Below are 23453 nucleotides of genomic sequence, written 5' to 3' on the forward strand. Positions count from 1 at the left end.
AAGATCCAATTGCCATTTTGAAAACAGAGTGCAGAGGTTTTTGCTTGACATCATGCAAAGCGCTTTCTGAAAATCACATTTCCTGATAGGAGACTATATTGTGTCCTTTAAAAACCATAAAGGCTTTTAGGTGGGAACTTTGACACCTCCATTCATAATGAAGTTATGTTCAGCTGTGACAGAAATTATGATATTTAGTCTGACCTCAGATTACATGGTCGTAGGGTCATTCTGCAATCCAGGTAATCTTTCCAAAAACCATAGAATATTCAGAAATATATTCAATCCACATTTTGCACATTTTAGCTGCCAGACATTTTGCATTCCCCAACATCTTTGCAGGAACTAGTAGTTTCGATGAGTGCAGAAGTAGACAGCGCATCACACAGTGCAGCCAAAACAAAGATCTACACACATACAAGAGCCCTTTCTCACTCGATACAACATGTGGATGTAATATCTTTCAGAATATTCTATGGTTTTTGGAGACCCACCTGCAACTGGACACAAGACATTTCTAAGACACACTTCACCTAATCGAGAACGAAGAAAGTATAGCCAAGAACCGGTTAGCTGAAAAAATCCTTGCGAGGCTTTCCATTGGCTAATTTGTTACGGTATGGAGCATCACATACTTGATTGGGAGATGGGAAACATACTGTACAATAATGTTGAGAGTAAATCAGCTACTGTGAGGATTTCTGAGACATCAGCCACAATACATTAACAGATGCACTGGCCACAAGAAACTCAATATGCTGCCAATACAACACTACCCACTGACAATACAATGACACACACCACATTTAGTCATAGCATAATACAGTACATTGACTGGTGCTCAGAGAGAGCTGAATCATGAGTCAAACAAAAAAGGACTATTGTTGTTGGAGTAACACAAATCGGAGATTGAGAGAGACGGGAAATGCGTTGCATTCCCGGTCCTGCTGGGGATCTGGAGGAAAGTTCAGAGCCTGTAGCTTTCTCTGCGTGCCTGTGGTTAAGACAGCAGAGGGACTGGGGAGAGAGTACAGATCAGAAACCAAGGGAGTCAGAGTTTACTCACTCTGGGTCGGAGTTGACATACACAGGCCCACATCAAGGGAGTGACCACACACTGAGTCACCTCTGTTATACAGCAGCTCCAGGAGTAGCAGGCAGTGAGAGCACTTCATTCCCACTTTTACACTGCAGGGAAAGGGAGGAATGTACCTGGCAAGCGATCAGTTATCATCAAACAGAAACTGACTTCCGAGTGGGTGGAGGGAGAGGAAGAGAACGATCTGCAGTGATTTCGCTCCGATTTGACAAACTGATACCCTTTAAAACAGTGGTTCCAAAACTGTTGGGTGCACCCCTGGGGTAGGCAGCAGGGGCACGGGGGTCGAATGTAGAATTGGATTAAACCTTGGATTAAAAATGTTCTCTCCGCCAACAAGAGGGGTGTGAACAGTTTATGTAATGAACAGTGCTTGTGCCCATAGAAATAGATGGGGAGCGCGAGATGTTCCCCAATGCTGTCTGCCACCTGCCCGGTACGGATGAAATCGGGTTTCATCCGAAGAGCACACTTCTCCAGCCTGCCAGTGGCCATCGAAGGTGAGCATTTGCACACTGAAGTTGGTTACGACACCGAACTGCAGTCAGGTCAAGACCTTGGTGAGGCCGACGAGAATGCAGATGAGCTTCCCTGAGACGGTCTCTGACAGTTTGTGTAGAAATTCTTCTGTTGTGCAAATCCACAGTTTCATCAGCTGTCCGGGTGACTGGTCTCAGACGATATCGCAGGTGAAGAAGCTGGATGTGGAGGTCCTGGGCTGGCATGATTACACGTGATCTGTGTTTGTGAGGCCAGTTGGATGTACTGCCAAATTCTATAAAATGACGATGAGGCGGCTTATGGTAGAGAAATGAACATTCAATTATCTAGCAACAGCTCTGGTGGACATTCCTGCAGTCAGCATGCCAATTGCGCTCTCCCTCAATTTGAGACATCTGTGGCATTGTGTTATGTGAAAACTGCACATTTTAGAGTGGCCTTGTATTGTCCCCAGCACAAGGTGCACCGGTGTAATTATCATGCTGTTTAATCAGCTTCACACCACATACTTTTTGTGCTTACGGAAATTATATATATTTTTTCAGCTTATGAAACATGGAACCAACACTTTGCATGCCGCTTTTAGATTTTTCTTCAGTATATATATTCACGAATTGGGTGTGGGAATTGATAAACATTTGACATTTACGTTTTGAAAATTTAGCAGACGCTCTTATCAGGCGACTTAGCCCATTCTTGCATAATCAATGCTTGGAGTTTGTCAGAATATGTGGGTTTTTGGTTGTCCACCCGCCTCTTGAGGATTGACCACAAGTTCTCAATGGGATTAAGGTCCTGAGAGTTTCCTGGCCATGGACCCAAAATATAGATGTTTGTTCCCCGAGCCACTTAGTTATTACTTTTGCCTTATGGCAAGGTGCTCCATCATGCTGGAAAAGGCATTGTTCGTCACCAAACTGTTCCTGGATGGTTCGGAGAAGTTGCTCTCGGAGGATGTGTTGGTACCATTCTTTATTCATGACTGTGTTCTTAGGCAAAATTGTGAGTAAGCCCACTCCCTTGGCTGAGAAGAAACCCCACACATAAATGGTCTCAGGATGCTTTACTGTTGGCATGACAGAGGACTGATGGTTGCACTCACCTCGTCTTCTCCGGACAAGCTTTTTTCCGGATACCCCAAACAATCGGAAAGGGGATTCATCAGAGAAAATGACTTTACCCCAGTCCTCAGCAGTCCAATCCCTGTACCTTTTTCAGAATATCAGTCTGTCCCTGATGTTTTTCCTGGAGATAAATGGCTTCTTTGCTGCCCTTCTTGACACCAGGCCACCCCCAAAACATCTTTGCCTCACTGTGCGTGCAGATGCACTCACACCTGCCTGCTGCCATTCCTGAGCAAGCTCTGTACTGGTGGTGCCCCGATCCCACAGCTGAATCAACTTTAGGAGACGGTCCTGGCGCTTGCTGGACTTTCTTGGGCGCCTTGAAGCCTTCTTCACAACAATTGAACCGCTCTTCTTGAAGTTCTTGATCTGATAAATAGTTGATTTAGGTGCAATCTTACTGGCAGCAGTATCCTGAAAGGGTGGACCCACCTGGACCCATACAAATCAGCAGGGCTTGACAATCTGGACCATCTATTTCTGAAACTGTCCGCCGCCATTGTCGCACCGCCTATTACCAGCCTGTTCAACCTCTCCTTCGTATCATCTGAGATCCCCAAGGATTGGAAAGCTGCCGCGGTCATCCCCCTCTTCAAAGGGGGAGACACCCTGGACCCAAACTGTTACAGACCTATATCCATCCTGCCCTGCCTATCTAAGGTCTTCGAAAGCCAAGTCAACAAACAGATCACTGACCATCTCGAATCCCACCGTACCTTCTCCGCTGTGCAATCCGGTTTCCGAGCCGGTCACGGGTGCACCTCAGCCACGCTCAAGGTACTAAACGATATCATAACCGCCATCGATAAAAGACATTACTGTGCAGCCGTCTTCATCGACCTGGCCAAGGCTTTCGACTCTGTCAATCACCATATTCTTATCGGCAGACTCAGTAGCCTCGGTTTTTCTAATGACTGCCTTGCCTGGTTCACCAACTACTTTGCAGACAGAGTTCAGTGTGTCAAATCGGAGGGCATGTTGTCCGGTCCTCTGGCAGTCTCTATGGGGGTACCACAGGGTTCAATTCTCGGGCCGACTCTTTTCTCTGTATACATCAATGATGTTGCTCTTGCTGCGGGCGATTCCCTGATCCACCTCTACGCAGACGACACCATTCTGTATACTTCCGGCCCTTCCTTGGACACTGTGCTATCTAACCTCCAAACGAGCTTCAATGCCATACAACACTCCTTCCGTGGCCTCCAACTGCTCTTAAACGCTAGTAAAACCAAATGCATGCTTTTCAACCGTTCGCTGCCTGCACCCGCACGCCCGACTAGCATCACCACCCTGGACGGTTCCGACCTAGAATATGTGGACATCTATAAGTACCTAGGTGTCTGGCTAGACTGCAAACTCTCCTTCCAGACTCATATCAAACATCTCCAATCCAAAATCAAATCTAGAGTCGGCTTTCTATTCCGCAACAAAGCCTCCTTCACTCACGCCGCCAAACTTACCCTAGTAAAACTGACTATCCTACCGATCCTCGACGATGTCATCTACAAAATAGCTTCCAATACTCTACTCAGCAAACTGGATGCAGTTTATCACAGTGCCATCCGTTTTGTTACTAAAGCACCTTATACGACCCACCACTGCGACCTGTATGCCCTAGTCGGCTGGCCCTCGCTACATGTTCGTCGTCAGACCCACTGGCTCCAGGTCATCTACAAGGCTATGCTAGGTAAAGTGCCGCCTTATCTCAGTTCACTGGTCACGATGGCTACACCCACCCGTAGCACGCGCTCCAGCAGGTGTATCTCACTGATCATCCCTAAAGCCAAAACCTCATTTGGACGCCTTTCCTTCCAGTTCTCTGCTGCCTGCGACTGGAACGAATTGCAAAAATCTCTGAAGTTGGAGACTTTTATCTCCCTCAACAACTTTAAAGATCTGCTATCCGAGCAGCTAACCGATCGCTGCAGCTGTACATAGTCCATCTGTAAACTACCCACCCAATTTACCTACCTCACCCCCCATACTGCTTTTATTTATTTACTTTTCTGCTCTTTTGCACACCAGTATCTCTTCTTGCACATGATCATCTGATGATTTATCACTCCAGTGTTAATCTGCTAAATTGTAACTATTCGATTTATTGCCTACCTCATGCCTTTTGCACACATTGTATATAGATTCTCTTTTTTTTCTACCATGTTATTGACTTGTTTATTGTTTACTCCATGTGTAACTCTGTGTTGTTGTCTGTTCACACTGCTATGCTTTATCTTGGCCAGGTCGCAGTTGCAAATGAGAACTTGTTCTCAACTAGCCTACCTGGTTAAATAAAGGTGAAATAAAAAATACAAATAAAAAATACAAATAAAAAATAAAAATCCTTGCCTGTGAAGCCCTTTTTGTGCAAAGCAATGATGACGGCACGTGTTTCCTTGCAGGTAACCATGGTTGACAGAGGAAGAACAATGATTCCAAGCACCAACCTCCTTTTGAAGCTTCCAGTCTGTTATTCGAACTCAGTCAGCATGACAGAGTGATCTCCAGCCTTGTCCTCGTCAACACTCACACCTGTGTTAACGAGAGAATCACTGACATGATGTCAGCTGGTCCTTTTGTGGCAGGGCTGAAATACAGTGGAACTGTTTTTTGGGGGATTTAGTTAATTTGCATGGTAAAGAGGGACTTGGCAATTCATTGCAATTCATCTGATCACTCTTCATAACATTCTGGAGTATATGCAAATTGCCATCATACAAACTGAGGCAGCGGACTGTGAAAATTAATATTTGTGTCATTCTCAAAACTTTTGGCCACGACTGTAGTGAGTAGTGAGTGCATACATTTTTTGTACTGGTCCCATGTGGGAATCCAACCCACAACCCTGGCGTTGCAAGATCCATGCTCCACCAACTGAGCTACACAGTACCAACAGCTCTTAGTCTAGCTACCTATCTATTTTTTGATTTAATTTACATTCATGTATCGCATTTCAGATTTATTTCCTTTTAAGTAAATTACTTTTGTTTGTGGTACTAATGTTGTTCTCGACTTCAGAAGTTTTGCTTAATATTAATAGCACCAAAGTAATTCCATATACTGTGCTAGTTTACATGTTTGCCAATGGTGGTGTGGTGCCCCCCAGTGGCCAGAGTAAGAACACTCATGAGTCATGCAGCCGTGCAATAGCCGTGCAATCCTGCAATAGCTGTGCAATCCCACTCTTATTACCTGCAGTCACTGTGCAGCGTCTTCTGCTTAGTCACTATTATTATCTAGTGTGTGTCAGTGTGTGAGAATGTGTGTGTGAGAGCACAGAAGAGTGAGTCGGTGTGTATGAATCAATGAGTGTGCGACGGGGATTATTCATTACCTTAACCCATTCAATGTATCATTTACTTTAGTACACTTGTTCTCTGCGCTTAATGACAACTCTGAATAAATATTTTCAATTGTTGGTCTACAATGTCTTTCACACATTTCATGAATCAAGTCCTGTGAATACATGATCAGATCTTAATAAATGTTGGTATATAATGTACATTGTCCAGACCAATATATACCCTGAGTACACCCAACATTAGAAACACCTACACACCAGGGATGTTGAAAGTGTTCCACAGAGATGCTGGCCCATGTGGACTCCAATGCTTCCCACAGTTGTGTCAAGTTGGCTGGATGTCCTTTGGGTGGTGGACCATTCTTGATACACACGGGAAACTGTTGAGTGTGAAAAACCCAGCAGCATTGCCCACTCACGCTCTGAATGACACACATACGCAATCCATGTCTCAATTATCTCAGGACTTAAAAATCCTTCTTTAACCCGTCTCCTCCTCGTCATCTACACTGATTGAAATGGATTTAACAAGTGACATCAATAAGGGATCATAGCTTGCACCTGGTCAGTCTGTGTCATTGATAGAGCAGGTGTTGCTAATGTTTTGTATCCTGTATCTAAAGAAATCCACACACACCCCTAGATCACATGGAGTATAAGCAAATCCAATGGAGACTGGATAGAGTAATTTTATAGCATTTTCCCTCTTTCTCAGATCTTAAACATGTTCACATATTAATCTTTGGTGTATAGATTGTCCGGACCAATATATAAATATAAAAAAACAATAACTAAATAAATCCACACTCTCTCTCACACCTAGAGTACTGTATATGCAGTATAAGCAAATCCATTTGATCATTTTTTCTTCTCTTTCTCAGATCTTAAGAAAGCCATCACACAGGTTTGTTTACTGTATATACCACTTCTGTAAACAAACAGAAGTTCTTCCACCTTTGAGATAAACAAACAAGCCAATGAGCGCATTTATATTTTAAAACCCACATTTATTTTAATTTAAGGCTTCAGCGTCACTACACAGGTGCAATTGTGACACTTAGCAATTTACATTGAACGCTTTTACAATAAGAGATCAACTCCCTTTACAGAGCCAGCATGGACAGGAGGAGGGTTGGTCAGTTGGAGATCTATGGGACAGTTTTGGGGGTCAAAGCTTCTAGTCAACACTCACCAAGTCTCAGTCTCTCACACACAGCCGGTGAGTGGCCAACAGTCTGCAGACTATGTCCCAAATGGAACCGTACTCCAGATATAGTGCACTAGTTTGGACCAGGGCCCATAGCAGTGCACCAAATAGGGAATAGGGTGCCATTTGGGACCAAGCCAAGGTCAAAGAAAGGAATTGGAAACTGCTTTTTAGAACAGGATTCTGCCCTTCACTCTTGATGATTGGCAGGGTTTGGAGTGGGACTGTAGCAGTGTCTGAGAACTTAATTTAATCGCCGTAGTCTATATAAACATAATTTGGATAATTTATTTCACTCAAACAAAATAAATCTGAGTTCTTCTAGTGGAACACAAACCTTTTCGGATTACATATAATTAACCCAACGGAGAAAGGGAACAGTCAGCTCAGCTGCCCCATAATTTGACTATGCCAGACCTACTTTGGGGTTAGGGAGATATGCGCGCTGTACTGTAATTACCATTGGGAGCCTTGAACTTAAAAGCTGTGGCTCAAATGTAGTCTGATATTGCTTTAAATTTGCTCGAGTCAGGAGTTGTGTTGTTGTATAAGCCTATCCTGTAACAAAGTCCTCGATTAGAGGCCATTGTAGTTTCTCTGGGGGACGGGGGTTACCCCCGGCAACATGAAGAGGCCAGAGAAGAGGTGGGAGTGCGCACAATGGCTAAACCGGCCAATGGGGTCATTTGATGCGTGATGAGTGGTGTCAGGTAATGGGCCTCCTACACAAACTGGGAGGGAATGTGAGACAGAGGAGAGAATAACCCAGTCCAGCTGGGTGCGGAGTCCCGTTTAATATTGGGGAAAAGGGAAATGCACTTAAAGGAAGTCGTCATTATTATACAGTAGCTTCTGTGGTTTCATCGCCCTCTCTATACAGTACGACTAAGGGGATATTTTTAAGAACGAGTAGCTATGTGTAACGGCTAGAAGGCCCAAAGCTCCATACATTTAAAGTGGTTCAGTTTAGAAAAAGACAATGGTAAACAAATTCTAAATACAATGCCATTTCACTCATTTGTCTTTTATCAAATTATTTCCCCCCCCCCCCCCCCAATGCTGTGATTAACAGGGCTCACGAGTGGCGCAGCGGTCTAAGGCACTACATCAGTGCAAGAGATGTCACTACAGACCCTGGTTTGATTCCAGGATGTATCACAACCGGCCGTGATTGGGAGTCCCATAGGGCGGTGCACAACTGGCCCAGTGTGGTCCGGGTGAGGGTTTAGCCGAGGTAGGCTGTCATTGTAAATAAGAATTTGTTCTTAACTGACTTGCCTGGTTAAATAAAGGTTAAATAATAATTTATAATAGGGCTCACATTCCAGAAGGATCCCAAAACCACTATAACCCACAGCACCTAGCCTGAAGCCGCAAAACTATTGCCAAAGCAGAAACGGCGAGTCTCCTCACGACTTCTATGGTCTGTCCGTTAGTTGATCCGACAGCTTGCATGGTCGGTAACAGTTATTATAAAATCCCTAATATGGCCAGTGAGTGCATCATGTGTATGTGCAGTAAGTCCGGGGGAGAGGCGGCAGTGCAGGCTGGGATTGGTATGTCACAATAGCACCATATGTTCATAATAAAAAGAGCCGATTTCCCTGAAATAATGCATAAAAAAAACTTGACCATTAACCAGAACTCCAACCTCAGGAAGGAAGACTTGATAGAGGGAGGATATCTATCACTTATGGGGAACAGGGCGATCAGTTGAAAAACTACCCCGCATACATCACTAAATCAATGTGCTTGGCAATGTGAAGAAAGTCTAAGACGTACATGAGAGCAGGGATTAAGAGCGTTGCAGTCCTCCTTGCCCCCCCCCCCCCCCCACACAATGGTGGCTTTACTATCCAGCTCAAGGTTACAGTACAGTGGTCCTGACCCCTGCTACCAAAAGCCCCACAAAGCCTTTTGTTGACCCTTGGCTCAAACACTGGTACAGTCAACCTCCATCACGAGAAGCCCGTCACCTTCGCCACAAAGGTGAAGTATGTGTGTTGGAAAATAGCACAGTCAGCTCGAAGCATTTAAAGCCACTGTGGCCCTACACTATATGGAGAGGGATTGAGCTCACTTGATCACATCTTGAATGAGATGCAGACTAGATAGGTATATAGGTCTAGTTATGTGTCTTTAATTTCCTCTAGGGGATCATTCATTACACATCCACTGTTTCAGTCTTTGTCATTGACACGGATAATAATAAAAATACAATAAAGATTTCCGCATATCACGCTAATATATACATATGTGTGGGTTTTTATTGGTTCCAACCATACAGGTGATAAGACTAATAAGCAAGCAAGGCATTTTTTCCCCCTCAACAATATATAAACATAAGACTTTTATGCACTCAAATTCTTGTATATATAGCCAACACGTATCCTTGTACAGTATGTATAAAAATCTTAAATTAAAGAGCGATAAAGAGGCTGCATTCACCTACGAGTCCCTCTGAGGGATATCATAACAATCTGTTTAAAACACAGTGCTACTGGACATTTGATTGGAGAGAGGGAAACCTTGACCGAGACAAAACGCCCAAAAAGGCAACATCCTTTATTTTCTAAGGAGAAATGTAATCAAACCGGGGCTAAAAGTAAAGCGAGAACCGTAAAACAAAACGATGACAACCTACACTGGTAGGGAAGGGCTCATTTGAAATGGTTGGGCAGGAGGATGAAAGGGGCAGAGCGGTCATTGGTCAGGGTCCGACGCAGTTTCACTCCCCGGATCATGGTGACCATGTGACCTCCACCACCCGAGGGCTCATCTGCGTCCTGGGTGTCTGGGGCGGCAGGGGGCTGCTGGGGGGGAGGGCAGTGGCCGCTTTCCACCAGCTGGTTAGCAGTCCCAGACGCGTTGTACTGTTGTGGGAGATGAGACTGCCGCTGAAACTGTTGCTGCTGTTGTTGTTGTAGGAGCTGCTGTTGCTGCAGCTGCTTTTGATATTGGAGCTTCTGCTGTTCCGGTTGTTGTGTCTGCTGGTACTGCTGTTGTTGCATCTGCTGCTGTTGTAACTGTTGCTGTAGTTGTTGTTGTTGCTGGAACTGTTGCTGTAGTTGAAATTGCTGTTGCGTCTGGGCTGCTGGTTGCAACTGTTGTGTCTGGGGTGGCTGGAACTGCTGCTGCTGCTGGTTGTACTGTAGGTGCTGATGCTGGTACTGCTTCTGCTGGTGCAGGGCATACTGCTGCTGCTTGCTCAGCTGGTACAGCTGCTCTGAGCTGCCCATGGGCACTGGCGCCTGGCCCGGGATCAGAGAGTAGTAGGGCGACGTGGATGATGAGTGGTGCGAGGGCATGGCGCTCAGGCTCTGGGTGGAAGTGCACAGACTGTGCTTGTCGAGGACCAACTCTTGGTCCACCGTCCTGCTCATGCCAATCACGCCCTTCCCCACACTGCTCTCTGGAGGCCCCACGTTCTCGTCGCTCCCGCTCTTCCCCCCTCCACCACCGTTACCACCACCTCCGCCCAAGGCTTTGAAGGGAACCTGGGGGGTGCAGATAGGGATAGGTACGCCGCCACTGATGGTGCCACGGCGGTAGGTGGGCTTGGATGAGGGCTTGCGGCGGATGGTGGCAGTGTGCGTCTGGCGCAGGCCCAGCGGCTCGGGCTCAGCGAGCAGGCTGACGGTCGAAGCGGGCCGCTTGCTCTGGAACATCTTGCGGTACTGCAGGCTGAGGTCGCTGTTGCGAGGGATGGTGGAGGACTTGTCGAAGTCGGGCGGGCTGCGGTGCAACTCCTCGCCCCCGTGCAGGGAGATGTAGTCGTAGTCTGGTGGGTGGAGGAGGGGGGAGAGAGGGATGGGGTGAGGAGGGACAAGAGTAAGTCTGTGGTTACTTAGCGCTGAGGAACACAACAAATTTCTTTCCTAACTGAAATAAAACATGGTAGGAAAGCAGAAGCTTTGCCTGTGGTGGAAAATCTGACATGATACATTCCGTTAAAACCAAAAGCAAGAACGTTCCGTGGCACAAAGTTTCTCTATAAAAAGTTTTTCTTTTTAGTATGTCAGACTGCATTGAATACTTGGTGTATTCGGTGAGAATCAGACATGGAAAACGTATCAGAGAACCCCAGAAACTCTAAGACTCCAGATTTGCCTCAAACATAATAACCTAATTATGTCTGTGTCCCAAATGGCACTCTATTTCCCGGGCTCTAGTCAAAAGTAGGGCACTATGTAGGGAATAGGATGACATTTGGTACACAGCCTGTGTCTCAATGCTGAATCACTGCTCAGTTGAGAAAAAAAACAAAAAACAGACTTATCTGAGGAGGAAGAAATGATTAGGGTGTGTGTGTTAATGGAGTGAGTCAGCACGGAGCGGAGACCTGTTATCAGCTGATGATGGTAAACACGCAAATACCTGCCGGTTGCACAAACGAAGACAAAGGAGCATGTGCTTGTATACCCAATCACTCACACACGCACTCAATTGATCTCAGAATAACGCAAGAATCCGCTCATCCGATTACACAAAGGTTCTCACACCCACGCACACACACAACAAACACTCGGCGCTAATGCTCTCCTTTTACTAGCAAAAAGGCCATTGATGTGATGGCGAATTCACACAGCACAGATGTCACACTAAATCCCTGTGAATGGTCTCTAGTTTGACTTGTGAGGATCAGAGAGGGGAAAATCTAAACAGTAATGGATAAGAAACCTACCATAAAGAGGAGGTTCTTTCTTTACAGCTGAAAAAGAATATAGGATTGCGTTTAACTCGTATACAAATAAAAAAAGAGCACATTTTCTTTGATCTAAACATGATGTAGAATGGGGTGGTGCTTCACAAAGTGACAGTCCAGCACCATAATGCTTTGGGAAGGACCAAACTGGAGTAGAACAACATTCTCACGTCGCAGGCTGATATGCTATGTATGGCGTTACATCTCGGCATACAGGCTTTTGATCCGGCAAACAGGTGGGGTGTGTGGTGATGTGTGGAGAGAGGTCAAATTCAGACTTGGTTTTTAGGTAGCACTGCAGACAAAAGCACATTATCCTACCACAGGCTACTTGCACAAACTGCTGTTGTGATAAAGCTGTTGAAACAGGCATATGGATTGCGCAGAAGTGTAGACGTCATTCCGTTGTGGTAGTGAAATGACTGATGGATGCATTACATTTACATTTAAGTCATTTAGCAGACGCTCTTATCCAGAGCGACTTATGCCACATACTGCAAGACAATCACAGATGTACAGACACAGACAGACAGATAAGGAAGATACAAGCAAACAGACCCAAAAGCACAACACACAACCAATAAGACAAGCATGCTGTATAAGATCCCTGACACAGAGACCCACTAAAGAAGAGAGCTGGCTGAGCCAGAGACAGAGGCGTAGCCAGACAAGCAGACAGTGCTGTGACCATGGGGGGATAGTAGGTTTGCGTCCCAAATGGCATCCTTCCCTACAGTGCCTGGTCAAAGGTAGTGCACTAGGTAGCTAATAGGGTGACAATATGGTCGCATCCTAGGAGTGGTGTGGCGGGGGGGTTGGTGAGTGATAGTCACTACTAACCGTGGGAGGGAATGGTGTCCTCAGAACAGGAGGGCGTGGTGGTCTGCGTGCTGTAGCCACTAGAGCAGTGGAGGGAGTCGCGACTGGTGTGGGGGGCCTCCGAGTTGAGCCCTACGCCCAGGGTCAGGGCCAGCTACGAGAGGGAGTGTAATGGAGAGGGATGGAGTGCGGAAGGGAGGGAGGGATAGTGAGGAAGGGAGAGAATTGGAGAGCGTGAGGGGAAGGTGGGAGGAAAGGAAGGAGGGAGAGATATTTGTTGAGATTTTTTGTTGTTGTTGAGATGTGTACAACAGAAGAGGATCCTTCCTCAACCTCTTGGCCTCTGCTGCCCCCGTCAGCTGAACACTAAGAATACACCCTGAAATAGCTCTCGAGCTATACTGAACAAAAATATAAATACAACATGCAAGAATTTAAATGATTTTACTGAGTTACAGTTCATAGAAGGAAATAAGTCAATTGAAATAAATGAATTAGGCCCTAATTTATGGATTTCACATGACTGGGCAGTGGCGCAGCCATAGGTGGGCCTGGAAGGGCACCCACTGGGGAGCCAGGCCCAGCCAATCAGCTGGATGTGGAGGTACTGGGCTGGCGTGGTTACACATGGTCTGCGGTTGTGAGGCCGGTTGTGAGTACTGCCAAATTCTATAAAATGACTTGAGGCGGCTTATGATAAAGAAATTAACATTCCATTCTCTGGCAACAGCTCTGGTGGACATTCCTGCAGTCAGCATGCCAATTGCACTCTCCCTCAAAACTTGAGACCTCTGTGGCATTGTGTTGTGTGATAAAACTGCACATTTTAGAGTGGCCTTTTATTGTCCCCAGCACAAGGTGCACCTGTGTAGTGATGCTGTTTAATCAGCTTCTTGACATGCCACACCTGTCAGGTGGATGGATTATCTTGGAAAAGAAGAAATGCTCCCTAACAGGGATGTACATTTCTGGGATCTTATATTTCAGCTCATGAAACATGGTACCAACACTTTGCATACTGCGTTTATATTTTTGTTCAGTATAGATTCAAGAAAATGTAACATGATAGTAAAAACCGGTACATGCAATTATGCTGTTACCACTTATTTAAGCTCTAACAATTGTGTTTTCTTGGAAAACAAAATTAGGTCATTTATTTTATTTTATTTATTTAACCAGGCAAGTCAGTTAAGAACAAATTCTTATTTCCAATGACGGCCTACTAAATGTTACTGCCTATATTTAATGTTATATAAGTTGTTGCTATATATTTAGCCTGGAGTAATGCCTATGTAATATGTAATGCAAAGTGTTGCCATCATTTCCTTGTGGAAATATTTCTTAAGTTATCGTACAATCAATTAATTATTAATGGATTACAAAAAGGTTGGTTTGTTTGTCAATGATTCAGAAACGGTGGAACATACTGCACCGGTGCTTATTTGAATTAATCATTGACCACATATCAAAGTACAAACTGATAAGCATTCTGTGTGTGTGTGTCAGTATATGTGTGTCAGTTTGTGTGTATGTGCTACCTTTCCGGATGTGGACATGGTGCGCGCTCTCTCTCCGTGCTGTGTGTAGGAGTTGTGTGGAGGGGGCTTGGCCGTGCCATTCTCTGTGCCCGGCCCGATCTGCCCCGACCACGGCCTGCTCAACTCCTGAAACAAACACTAACAATATCACATTGTGCCACAGATTATATATTCTATACATATTCACCATTAAGTACAGACACATTCTATAATCACTGTTGGACAATTAGATACAGACACTGTTTCACCGTACACCGTGAAACTTCTGTGAAATGTGTCTGACAGATCAAGTCTATCAGAGCAGCCGATGTCCCCTATAGCGCAGTGCACCATGCCTCCTGCACTGGGAGTCTGGGCTGCATCATGTTAGCTCCCCAACTCATGCTGCACAGAAGTTAACACACATGAATAATGTGAACACTGAAGGTAGAAATACAGGCTAGAACGCTTTACAATGCAATAAGATAAGGGTAGCTTCCAGCTTTGGCGAACGTTAACTTTCCTTGCTAGCTATTCCAAGATGGCAGACTGAACACAGCAGTGCAGATTGCCTCGAGATAAACACGTAATATTCAATATCTGTAAATTAGGCTATATATTAGCACTTCATATACTTGTGGGTAATAACATTCAATCTGGATAACAAAACAAAGCATAAGGCTTGAGAAATGTATCGACAAATATTACAAAAACAAGCAATACTCAAACAAGACAGAGAGTAAAAAAGGGGAATCAATCTCCAAAAGAAAAAGCGACTCCTCGACGGATAAAGACGATTTATGCTTTTCCACCACCGGGACTGGTAAGGGTGGAAAGCGATCTGTTAAATGACAAACTGGGCATACTTGAATTAGTCAGTAAGGATATAAAGAAGTTGAAGGCGAGCCTCGAGATGAGTGACGAAAAAGCTGCGACAATGGAGAAATAAACAAACAAGCTAAAAAAAGGATAGTCAATAAGATTGAACCGGACATTAGTGAACTTAAAAAGGAGAACATCTTTCTGAGAGAAGCGTTACTTGACATACAGACTAGATCTATGAGAGAAAATATAGTACTGGTATTCAAGAAAGAGAAGGTCCTGAAAGAGTAGTGAAGGAATTTTTTCTTCAAATCCCACTCGATGCTGTCGATATAATCCGACTCGAACGTGTACACCGTTTCGGACAGAGATATGAGCGCCCAAATTCTGTACCCAACCTTCAAGGAGAATAGATTAAAAAAGGAAGCGTGTAGCTCTCGTAAATCGATAAACTGTATATTGACAACCAAATGTTCCCGAGACACAAAGACCACTCCATGGCTATTCAAAAAATTACAGTCCTCATAGAGGAGTCGGATAATGGAACACCCAATACTAGCCATGGAAGGGATTGTAATAATAATGTTTAAAAAATACACAGAAAAGCAATACAATTAAACAATACCATTCATGATAGGGAATGTTGTAAAATAATTATTTAACTTTCCATTTATAGTATTTTATAAATGGAGAAAACGGCATTAGAAGAAAGGATAACTGGCTAAATAATACATATCCAAATATAACGAATTGGAACACAAAATGACTCAATCAACACGGTGGAGATAAAAACATAGCAAACAGAAGACATAGAAGGCACAGTATGTGGGTATGTGTGGATGTATTGTGATGGAAGGTGTGGTGTGTGTTTGGAAAAGTGTGGCGTTAAGTGAGTGAAAAAGGAAACGGTTGCATATCCCAGAACTTATGTGTGTCTGTGAGCAGGGGTTGCGATTGAGCTTCGCATTTTGTGCAGAGGGATATACATTTGAAAATAAATTTGAAATCTAATTTATTTATTTATTGTCCTATCATGATGAAACGGTCCCCAACCCTATACACCCATCTGAGCGACCAATACACTAAAGTCCTTATCCGTTTTATGGCTTACTGTAAGTTGCCTATATGCAGCCAAAACAGAAAGAGGAATGTGGACAGAGACCTACGAGAGCAGCACTGGCCCCTCAATATTCTGAGCCTGCCTGGCAGGGTTGGTCCTACAAAGCCAGAGCCCCCTGATGGGAGAGCATAATATACAAGGCAATTCTCAAACTGCTATTGAGAACCTTGACGACCTTGTACCTCGCCAGTGGGGATCCCGGTGGGATAACCCCACCCAGGCAGTGGCAGTGCTGGCAACACTAGCTGCTGTAACCCATGGGGAGGGGGTCACACTCCAACATTCAGAGAGGGGGTATATTATTGTGACCCTGGTGGCACAAAATAATCAAAGGTCTGACTGCACAGAGATGCTTGGGAATATGGTCACAACGGGGGACCAGTGTGTGTGTGTTTCAGGGGAAGGCGGTGTATCTGATCTCCATCATCTAGGACTTGACAATGGTTAATCAAATCTCCCCATTTTTGCCAATTTTGCTCAATCGTGCACGCTTTCTCAAACAGCTGTAACTGTATATACATTCATAAATCAAGTCCTTGCTTTCGTTGGGATCTGGGATGTAACAACCGTTGAGCATCTGAGCTAATGGTTGATTGTGGGGGAAAGGGATTGAGTGTGTAAGAGCGTGTGTATGTATATATATATATATATATATAGCCCACATCTGTTGCTAGGAGGTAAGGCTGTTCGGGACAATATTGGCCGAATCACAACAATTGTTTGGACAAATAATAATTGCTTGACAAATTTAATGCAATGGCAATCCTGGTTATAGATAACAATCCTTTGCATGAACTGTCGACATTATTACGCATATTAATTGTTAATGATGGAAATTAAGATACGCAAGATCTCTGAACATATCTTTTTTAATAGCTATATATAAAGCAAATTGAGGTGAGAGCATTGGAAATGCTTTTAACGGTTGATCTGCTTCTGTTCTGTAGGTGGCAGTGTGTGCTCTTTTCCAAGGATTGGTCCTGGCCTCTCGGGGGTCCTAAGGATACGGGGGACAGGGGTGGCCTGCCAGTCACTGGGATGATAACCCAACTTGGGATGGTGAGGGGCATTAGCGGGTGGAATAGTGGAGAACAATTGGACTAACCGTAGTAGCACGGCAAATATCATGGTACAGCTATATGGACACTCAATCACTATGGTACTTTTTAATGGTAAATTTACAAACATATATTATGCTAAATAGATTTGAAACGTGTATCTCATCATGGTAAGTGGTGAAATAAGTATAGCCAGTTATAATTGTAATGGCTTAGCAGATAATAAGAAGAGACTAACAATATTTACCTGGCTTAAAGAGAAGGAATAAAATATCTATTGTTTACAGGAAACTCATTCAACAATTTTAGATGAAGTTGTGTGGAAAAAGGACTGGGGGGTGAAATATACTTCTCCCATGGGTAAAGAAACTCAAAATGGGTGATGATATTAATTAACAGTAATTTTGATCCAGATGTGCAAATTGTCCAAACAGATCCTCAAGGTAGATGGATGATTTTAAATATGTTATTGGACCATAAACAGATATGGCTCATTAACCTTTACGGACCAAATAATGATGATCCACGTTTCTTTGACAATATATATATATATATATATAATTATTTATCAACCCTACAAACAATACATTATTTTGGTGGGAGATTATAATACTGTTTTAAATACCCCAATGGATCGTAAAGAAAATCACACAACAAACTATCACCCTCATGCTCTTAAGGAAATCACAAATGTCAGGGATATATTGGAACTAGTGGATTTATGGAGGCTTAAATATCCTGACCTAGTGAGAGATATATGGCAGAGGCTCAATCAACCTAGTCGTCTTGACTACTTTCTAATGTCATTTTCGTTGGCACCAAAAGTTTAAAAAGTGTTGATAGGGGACAGAATGCGGTTGGACCATCAGATAATTGGCATATACATTACTCTTAATGAATTTCCACGTGGGCGATGGACGATATTGGAAATTTAAATCAAAGCCTATTGGATGATAACTTGTTTTTTACTAGGACAGAGGAATTAATAAAATAATCTTTCCAACATAATAGGTACAGCAGATCCCCTTATTGTACGGGACAGTTTTAAACGTGCCTTGAGGCCAATTCAGTTCTCAGCTCTAAAAACAAAAGCAATTTAGGTCAAGAGTCCATATTAACAAAGGGACAGATAGATAGTAATAAAAATTGTACCATAGAATAAGTTAGAGGAAAAACAAAACGAAAGATCAAGTGTAATACATTACAAAATTAAAGCAAATTGGATGGAATATGCGGAACAATGCTACCAAAAATGATTTACTGAAACTTGTTACAAATCACGGAGTCACCCATGATTCACCAAATTATATTTTGAAAGAGGAAGCATGTTTTAGTTTCAGTCTCCTCCATCTCCTGGATTTTTTTCTATTAATAATGTAAAATTAACAGCTGTACAGAAAGACTCATGTGAAGGCGAAATTACAGAGGAGGAACTTCTTCATGCAATTAAAGCCTTTAAGTACAAGAAACCTCCAGAGCTGGATGGCATACCAGTTGAGGTATACCACGTTTAAATACACTGCTCAAAAAAATAAAGGGAACACTTAAACAACACAATGTAACTCAAAGTCAATCACACTTCTGTGAAATCAAACTGTCCACTAAGGAAGCAACACTGATTGACAATAAATTTCACATGCTGTTGTGCAAATGGAATAGACAAAAGGTGGAAATTATAGGCAATTAGCAAGACACCCCCAAAAAAGGAGTGATTCTGCAGGTGGTGACCACAGACCAGTTCTCAGTTCCTATGCTTCCTGGCTGATGTTTTGGTCACTTTTGAATGCTGGCGGTGCTCTCACTCTAGTGGTAGCATGAGACGGAGTCTACAACCCACACAAGTGGCTCAGGTAGTGCAGTTCATCCAGGATGGCACATCAATGCGAGCTGTGGCAAAAATGTTTGCTGTGTCTGTCAGCGTAGTGTCCAGAGCATGGAGGCGCTACCAGGAGACAGGCCAGTACATCAGGAGACGTGGAGGAGGCCGTAGGAGGGCAACAACCCAGCAGCAGGGCCGCTACCTCCGCCTTTGTGCAAGGAGGAGCACTGCCAGCGCCCTGCAAAATGACCTCCAGCAGGCCACAAATGTGCATGTGTCTGCTCAAACGGTCATAAACAGACTCCATGAGGGTGGTATGAGGGCCCGACGTCCACAGGTGGGGGTTGTGCTTACAGCCCAACACCGTGCAGGACGTTTGGCATTTGCCAGAGAACACCAAGATTGGCAAATTCGCCACTGGCGCCCTGTACTCTTCACAGATGAAAGCAGGTTCACACTGAGCACATGAGCACATGTGACAGACGTGACAGAGTCTGGAGACGCCGTGGAGAACGTTCTTTGCTGCCTGCAACATCCTCCAGCATGACCGGTTTGGTGATGGGTCAGTCATGGTGTGGGGTGGCATTTCTTTGTGGGGCCGCACAGCCCTCCATGTGCTCGCCAGAGGTAGCCTGACTGCCATTAGGTACCGAGATGAGATCCTCAGACCCCTTGTGAGACCATATGCTGACACATGCACATTTGTGGCCTGCTGGAGGTCATTTTGCAGGGCGCTGGCAGTGCTCCTCCTTGCACAAAGGCGGAGGTAGCGGTCCTGCTGCTGGGTTGTTGCCCTCCTACGGCCTCCTCCACGTCTCCTGATGTACTGGCCTGTCTCCTACTTTATTTTTTTGAGCAGTGTATATATATATATTTTTTTTTTTATATACTCAGAGGACCGTTATTAGCATGCTTTAACAACTCCTATGTAAATGGTAGATAAGGTCTGATTTTATTATTACCGAAACAGGATGCAAGTGGTAAATAAATATAAAGATCCAGTCCATAAAAAAAAAATTGGAGGCTCAAAATGTATAGTGCATAGAATTAAAAAGGTATTGTTGGATATTATTAATTGTAATCAGACATTTTTTTTTTTTTACATGGATGATACATTGAAGATAATATAAGACAAGTATGGGAAACAATAGAACACTATGAAAAATCTGGGAAACCAGGCCTGTAATTCATAGCTGACTTTGAAAAGGCTTTTGATAAAGTACGACTGGAGTTTATATATAAATGCCTGGAACATTTACATTTTGGAGAATCTCTTAGAAAATGGGTTACGAAAATTGGGGAGAAAAGGGGATCAAAAAAAAAAAAAAAATAATAATAATAAAAAAATAAAAAAGGATACACCCCCCCAATTTTCACCTAAAATGACATACCCAAAGCTAACTGCCTGTAGCCCAGGACCTGAAGCAAGGATATGAATATTCTTGATACCATTTGAAAGGAAACACTTTGAAGTTTGTGGAAATTTTGAATTAAATGTAGGAGAATATAACACATTAGATCTGGTAAGAAATAAAAAAGTGTGTATTTTTTTGTACCATCTTTGAAATGCAAGAGAAAGGCCATAATCTATTTTCAGCCCAGGCGCAACATAGATGTTGGCCACTAGAAGGCAGCAGTGCATGTGCAACGTTTTAGACTGATCCAATGAACCATTGCATTTCTGTTGAAAATTTTATATCAAGACTGCCCAAATGTGCCTAATTGGTTTATTAATAACTTTAAGCTCATAACTGTGCACTCTCCTCAAACAATAGCATGGTACTAGTTCACAGTAATAGCTACTGTAAATTGGATAGTGCAGTTAGATTAACAAGAATTTAGGCTTCTTTCTTTAAAATCCTACATTTGGACCCCCCCACAGCCTGAGGATCTAGAAACTTTCTAACCCCTCTGGATTACAACCAAAGTGTACTATATTACATATTGGATCACTGGCTGGCTCGTAAGCTAAAGTTACGCGTATGATGTTATTCGTATCTTAGAGCCGTTTGCTTGGCTAGTTAGAGCCTAATGTTCGCTAGCTAACATTGAACCTGGTTGGTTAGCTCCCAGCAGATTCATGCAGGGTAGTAACAACATGATTTGGCACTATGTTCATTGTTGTTTAACTAGCTAACGTCAGCTGGCTCGCTAGCTAACGTTACGTGATGTGTATGATCTTACACGTTGTTTATTTAGTTAGCTTGCAAGCTAGCTACATATCTTAACAAAAGACTCCACTATGCAAGTAACCATTTTGGGTGCATTCGTAAATTCAGTCTGAGTATGCCAGAGTGCAGAATTTACAAATGCACAACACCAGTTGAATATGGCCGGTGTCAGTAAATGTTGGGGGAAAAAAATTTATGAAATTGTTGCCAGCAGAGCTGGTTAGGCTGTTTTCATGTTATCCATAGGTAAACAAATCATCGGCCAGAGCGTCAAGTGTGCGCCTTGAACGCTCCGAGAGCAAAACGAGATGGGTGGGGCTAAAGCTTTTTAAGAGGGTGTGAACGATGCTGAATGGGTGTAGACAAAGAATAGCTCTTCACTAGGTACCAAAACATTCAAAAGGCCATTTTCTCAAAAGTGAGTTTACACATTTTTCAAATTTCAAAGCAGAATTACTTTCCCATTGCTCCTCAAATGCAGTGTGTGATATACCATTTTGTAGCTCTACATTTACCTAAATGTAAAAAACACAAATTTTGCTACATACAACCGATTTGAGCCGGTTAGTCACATTTGAGTGTTATGAAATAAAAGTGAACTATACCTGACAAGTATGAGTGGTTTAGGTTAATTTCTTGGCTCTGCCAGTCAAGCGGCAGAAGGGCGCATTTGCTGATCTACTGTCAGCTGATGTTTATTTCGCCAACAGTCCAATCTAGTCTACGTTGGTTTAACCATGATTGCTGCTGACAGACATGATGGGCTACATTGACTGATGGACCACATCAAATTGGCTAGCTAGCAAATAACAGATCCCTTCAATACGGCTAGAAAACAAGTTAACTTTCAGCGGATAAACTAGATGGCTATATCCAAATATTGCTGGATTTGTTTGCTATCTTTAGTGGTGATGACAGTAGTCCGATTAACAACATACATAGCACTATATACACAAAGTTATGTGGACACCCTTTCAAATTAGAGGATTTGGCTATTTCAGCCACCCCCGTTGCTAACAGGTGTATAAAATTGAGTGCTGTTATTGTGAAGTGGAAATATCTAGGAGCAACAACGGCTCAGCCGTGAAGTGGTAGGCTACACAACCTCACAGGACGGTACCGCTGAGTGCTGATGCGGGTAAAAATCGTCTGTTCTCGGTTGAAACACTCACTACCGAGTTCCAAACTGCCTCTGGAAGCAATGTCAGCACAATAATTATTAGTCGTGAGCTTCATGAAATAGGTTTCCATGGCCGAGCAGCCACACACAAGCCTAAGATCACCATGAGCAACGCCACGCGTCGGGTTGAGTGGTGTAAAGCTCGAAGCCATTGGACTCTGGAGCAGTGGAAATGCACTCTCTGGAGTGATGAATCACGTTTCACCATCTGGCAGTCCAACGGACAAATCTGGGTTTGGCGGATGCCAGGAGAACGCTACCTGACCGAATGCATAGTGCCAACTGTAAAGTTAGGTGGAAGAGGAATAATGGTTTGGAGCTGGATTTCATAGTTCAGACTGGGCCCCTTAGTTCCAGTGAAGGGACATCTTAAAGCTACAACATACAGCTACAGCATTCTAGACGAGTATGTGCTTCCAACTTTGTGGCAACAGTTTGGTAAAGCCCTTTCCTGTTATAGCATGACTACGCCCCTGTACGCAAAGTGAGGTCCATACAGAAATGGTTTGTCGAGATCGGTAATGAAGAACTTGACTGTCCTGCACAGAGCACCTCAACCCCACCAAACACCTTTGGGATGAATTGGAACACAGACTACGAGCCAGGCCAAATCCCCCAACATTAGTGTCCCACACAAATCACACGGTGGGAACCACACATGCAGAGATCATCGTTCGCTTACTCTGCGTCTCACAAAGACACGGCAGTTGGAACCAAAAATCTCAAATTTGGACTCATCAGACCAAAAGGACAGATTTCCACTGGTCAAATGTCCATTGCTCGTGTTTCTTGGCCCAAGCAAGTCTCTTCTTATTATTGGTGTCCTTTAGTAGTGGGTTCTTTGCAGCAATTTGACAATGAAGGCCTAATTCACGCATTCTCCTCTGAACAGTTGATGTTGAGATGTGTCTGTTATTTGAACTCTGTGAAGCAGATTTTACTGTGGCATTTCTCATGAGAGCTAGTTTCATCATAGCGCTTGATGGTTTTTGCGACTGCACTTGAAAAAAACT

At 43.7% G+C, this 23453-nt stretch overlaps 1 protein-coding gene across 3 annotated transcripts in view; it reads right to left on the reverse strand.

The window, feature by feature from the left end:
• Positions 1-7008: 7008 nt before the first annotated feature.
• LOC139535377 (protein MTSS 2-like) overlaps positions 7009-23453 on the reverse strand; it is a 117901-nt gene continuing 101456 nt past the window's right edge. For 2 of the 3 annotated variants that reach the window (XM_071334729.1, XM_071334731.1), the window contains 4 exons: positions 14292-14417; positions 12775-12907; positions 11914-11940; positions 7009-11010 (listed from right to left, as the gene is read on the reverse strand). In XM_071334729.1, coding sequence (XP_071190830.1) covers positions 9890-11010; positions 11914-11940; positions 12775-12907; positions 14292-14417 — 1407 coding nt within the window. In that variant the 3' untranslated portion in view covers positions 7009-9889. The remainder of the gene's footprint in view (positions 11011-11913; positions 11941-12774; positions 12908-14291; positions 14418-23453) is intronic. The other variant, XM_071334730.1, reaches the window with a different exon arrangement.

The sequence above is a fragment of the Salvelinus alpinus genome, chromosome 12 (genome assembly GCF_045679555.1).
Source record: "Salvelinus alpinus chromosome 12, SLU_Salpinus.1, whole genome shotgun sequence".
Lineage (NCBI taxonomy): Eukaryota > Metazoa > Chordata > Actinopteri > Salmoniformes > Salmonidae > Salvelinus > Salvelinus alpinus.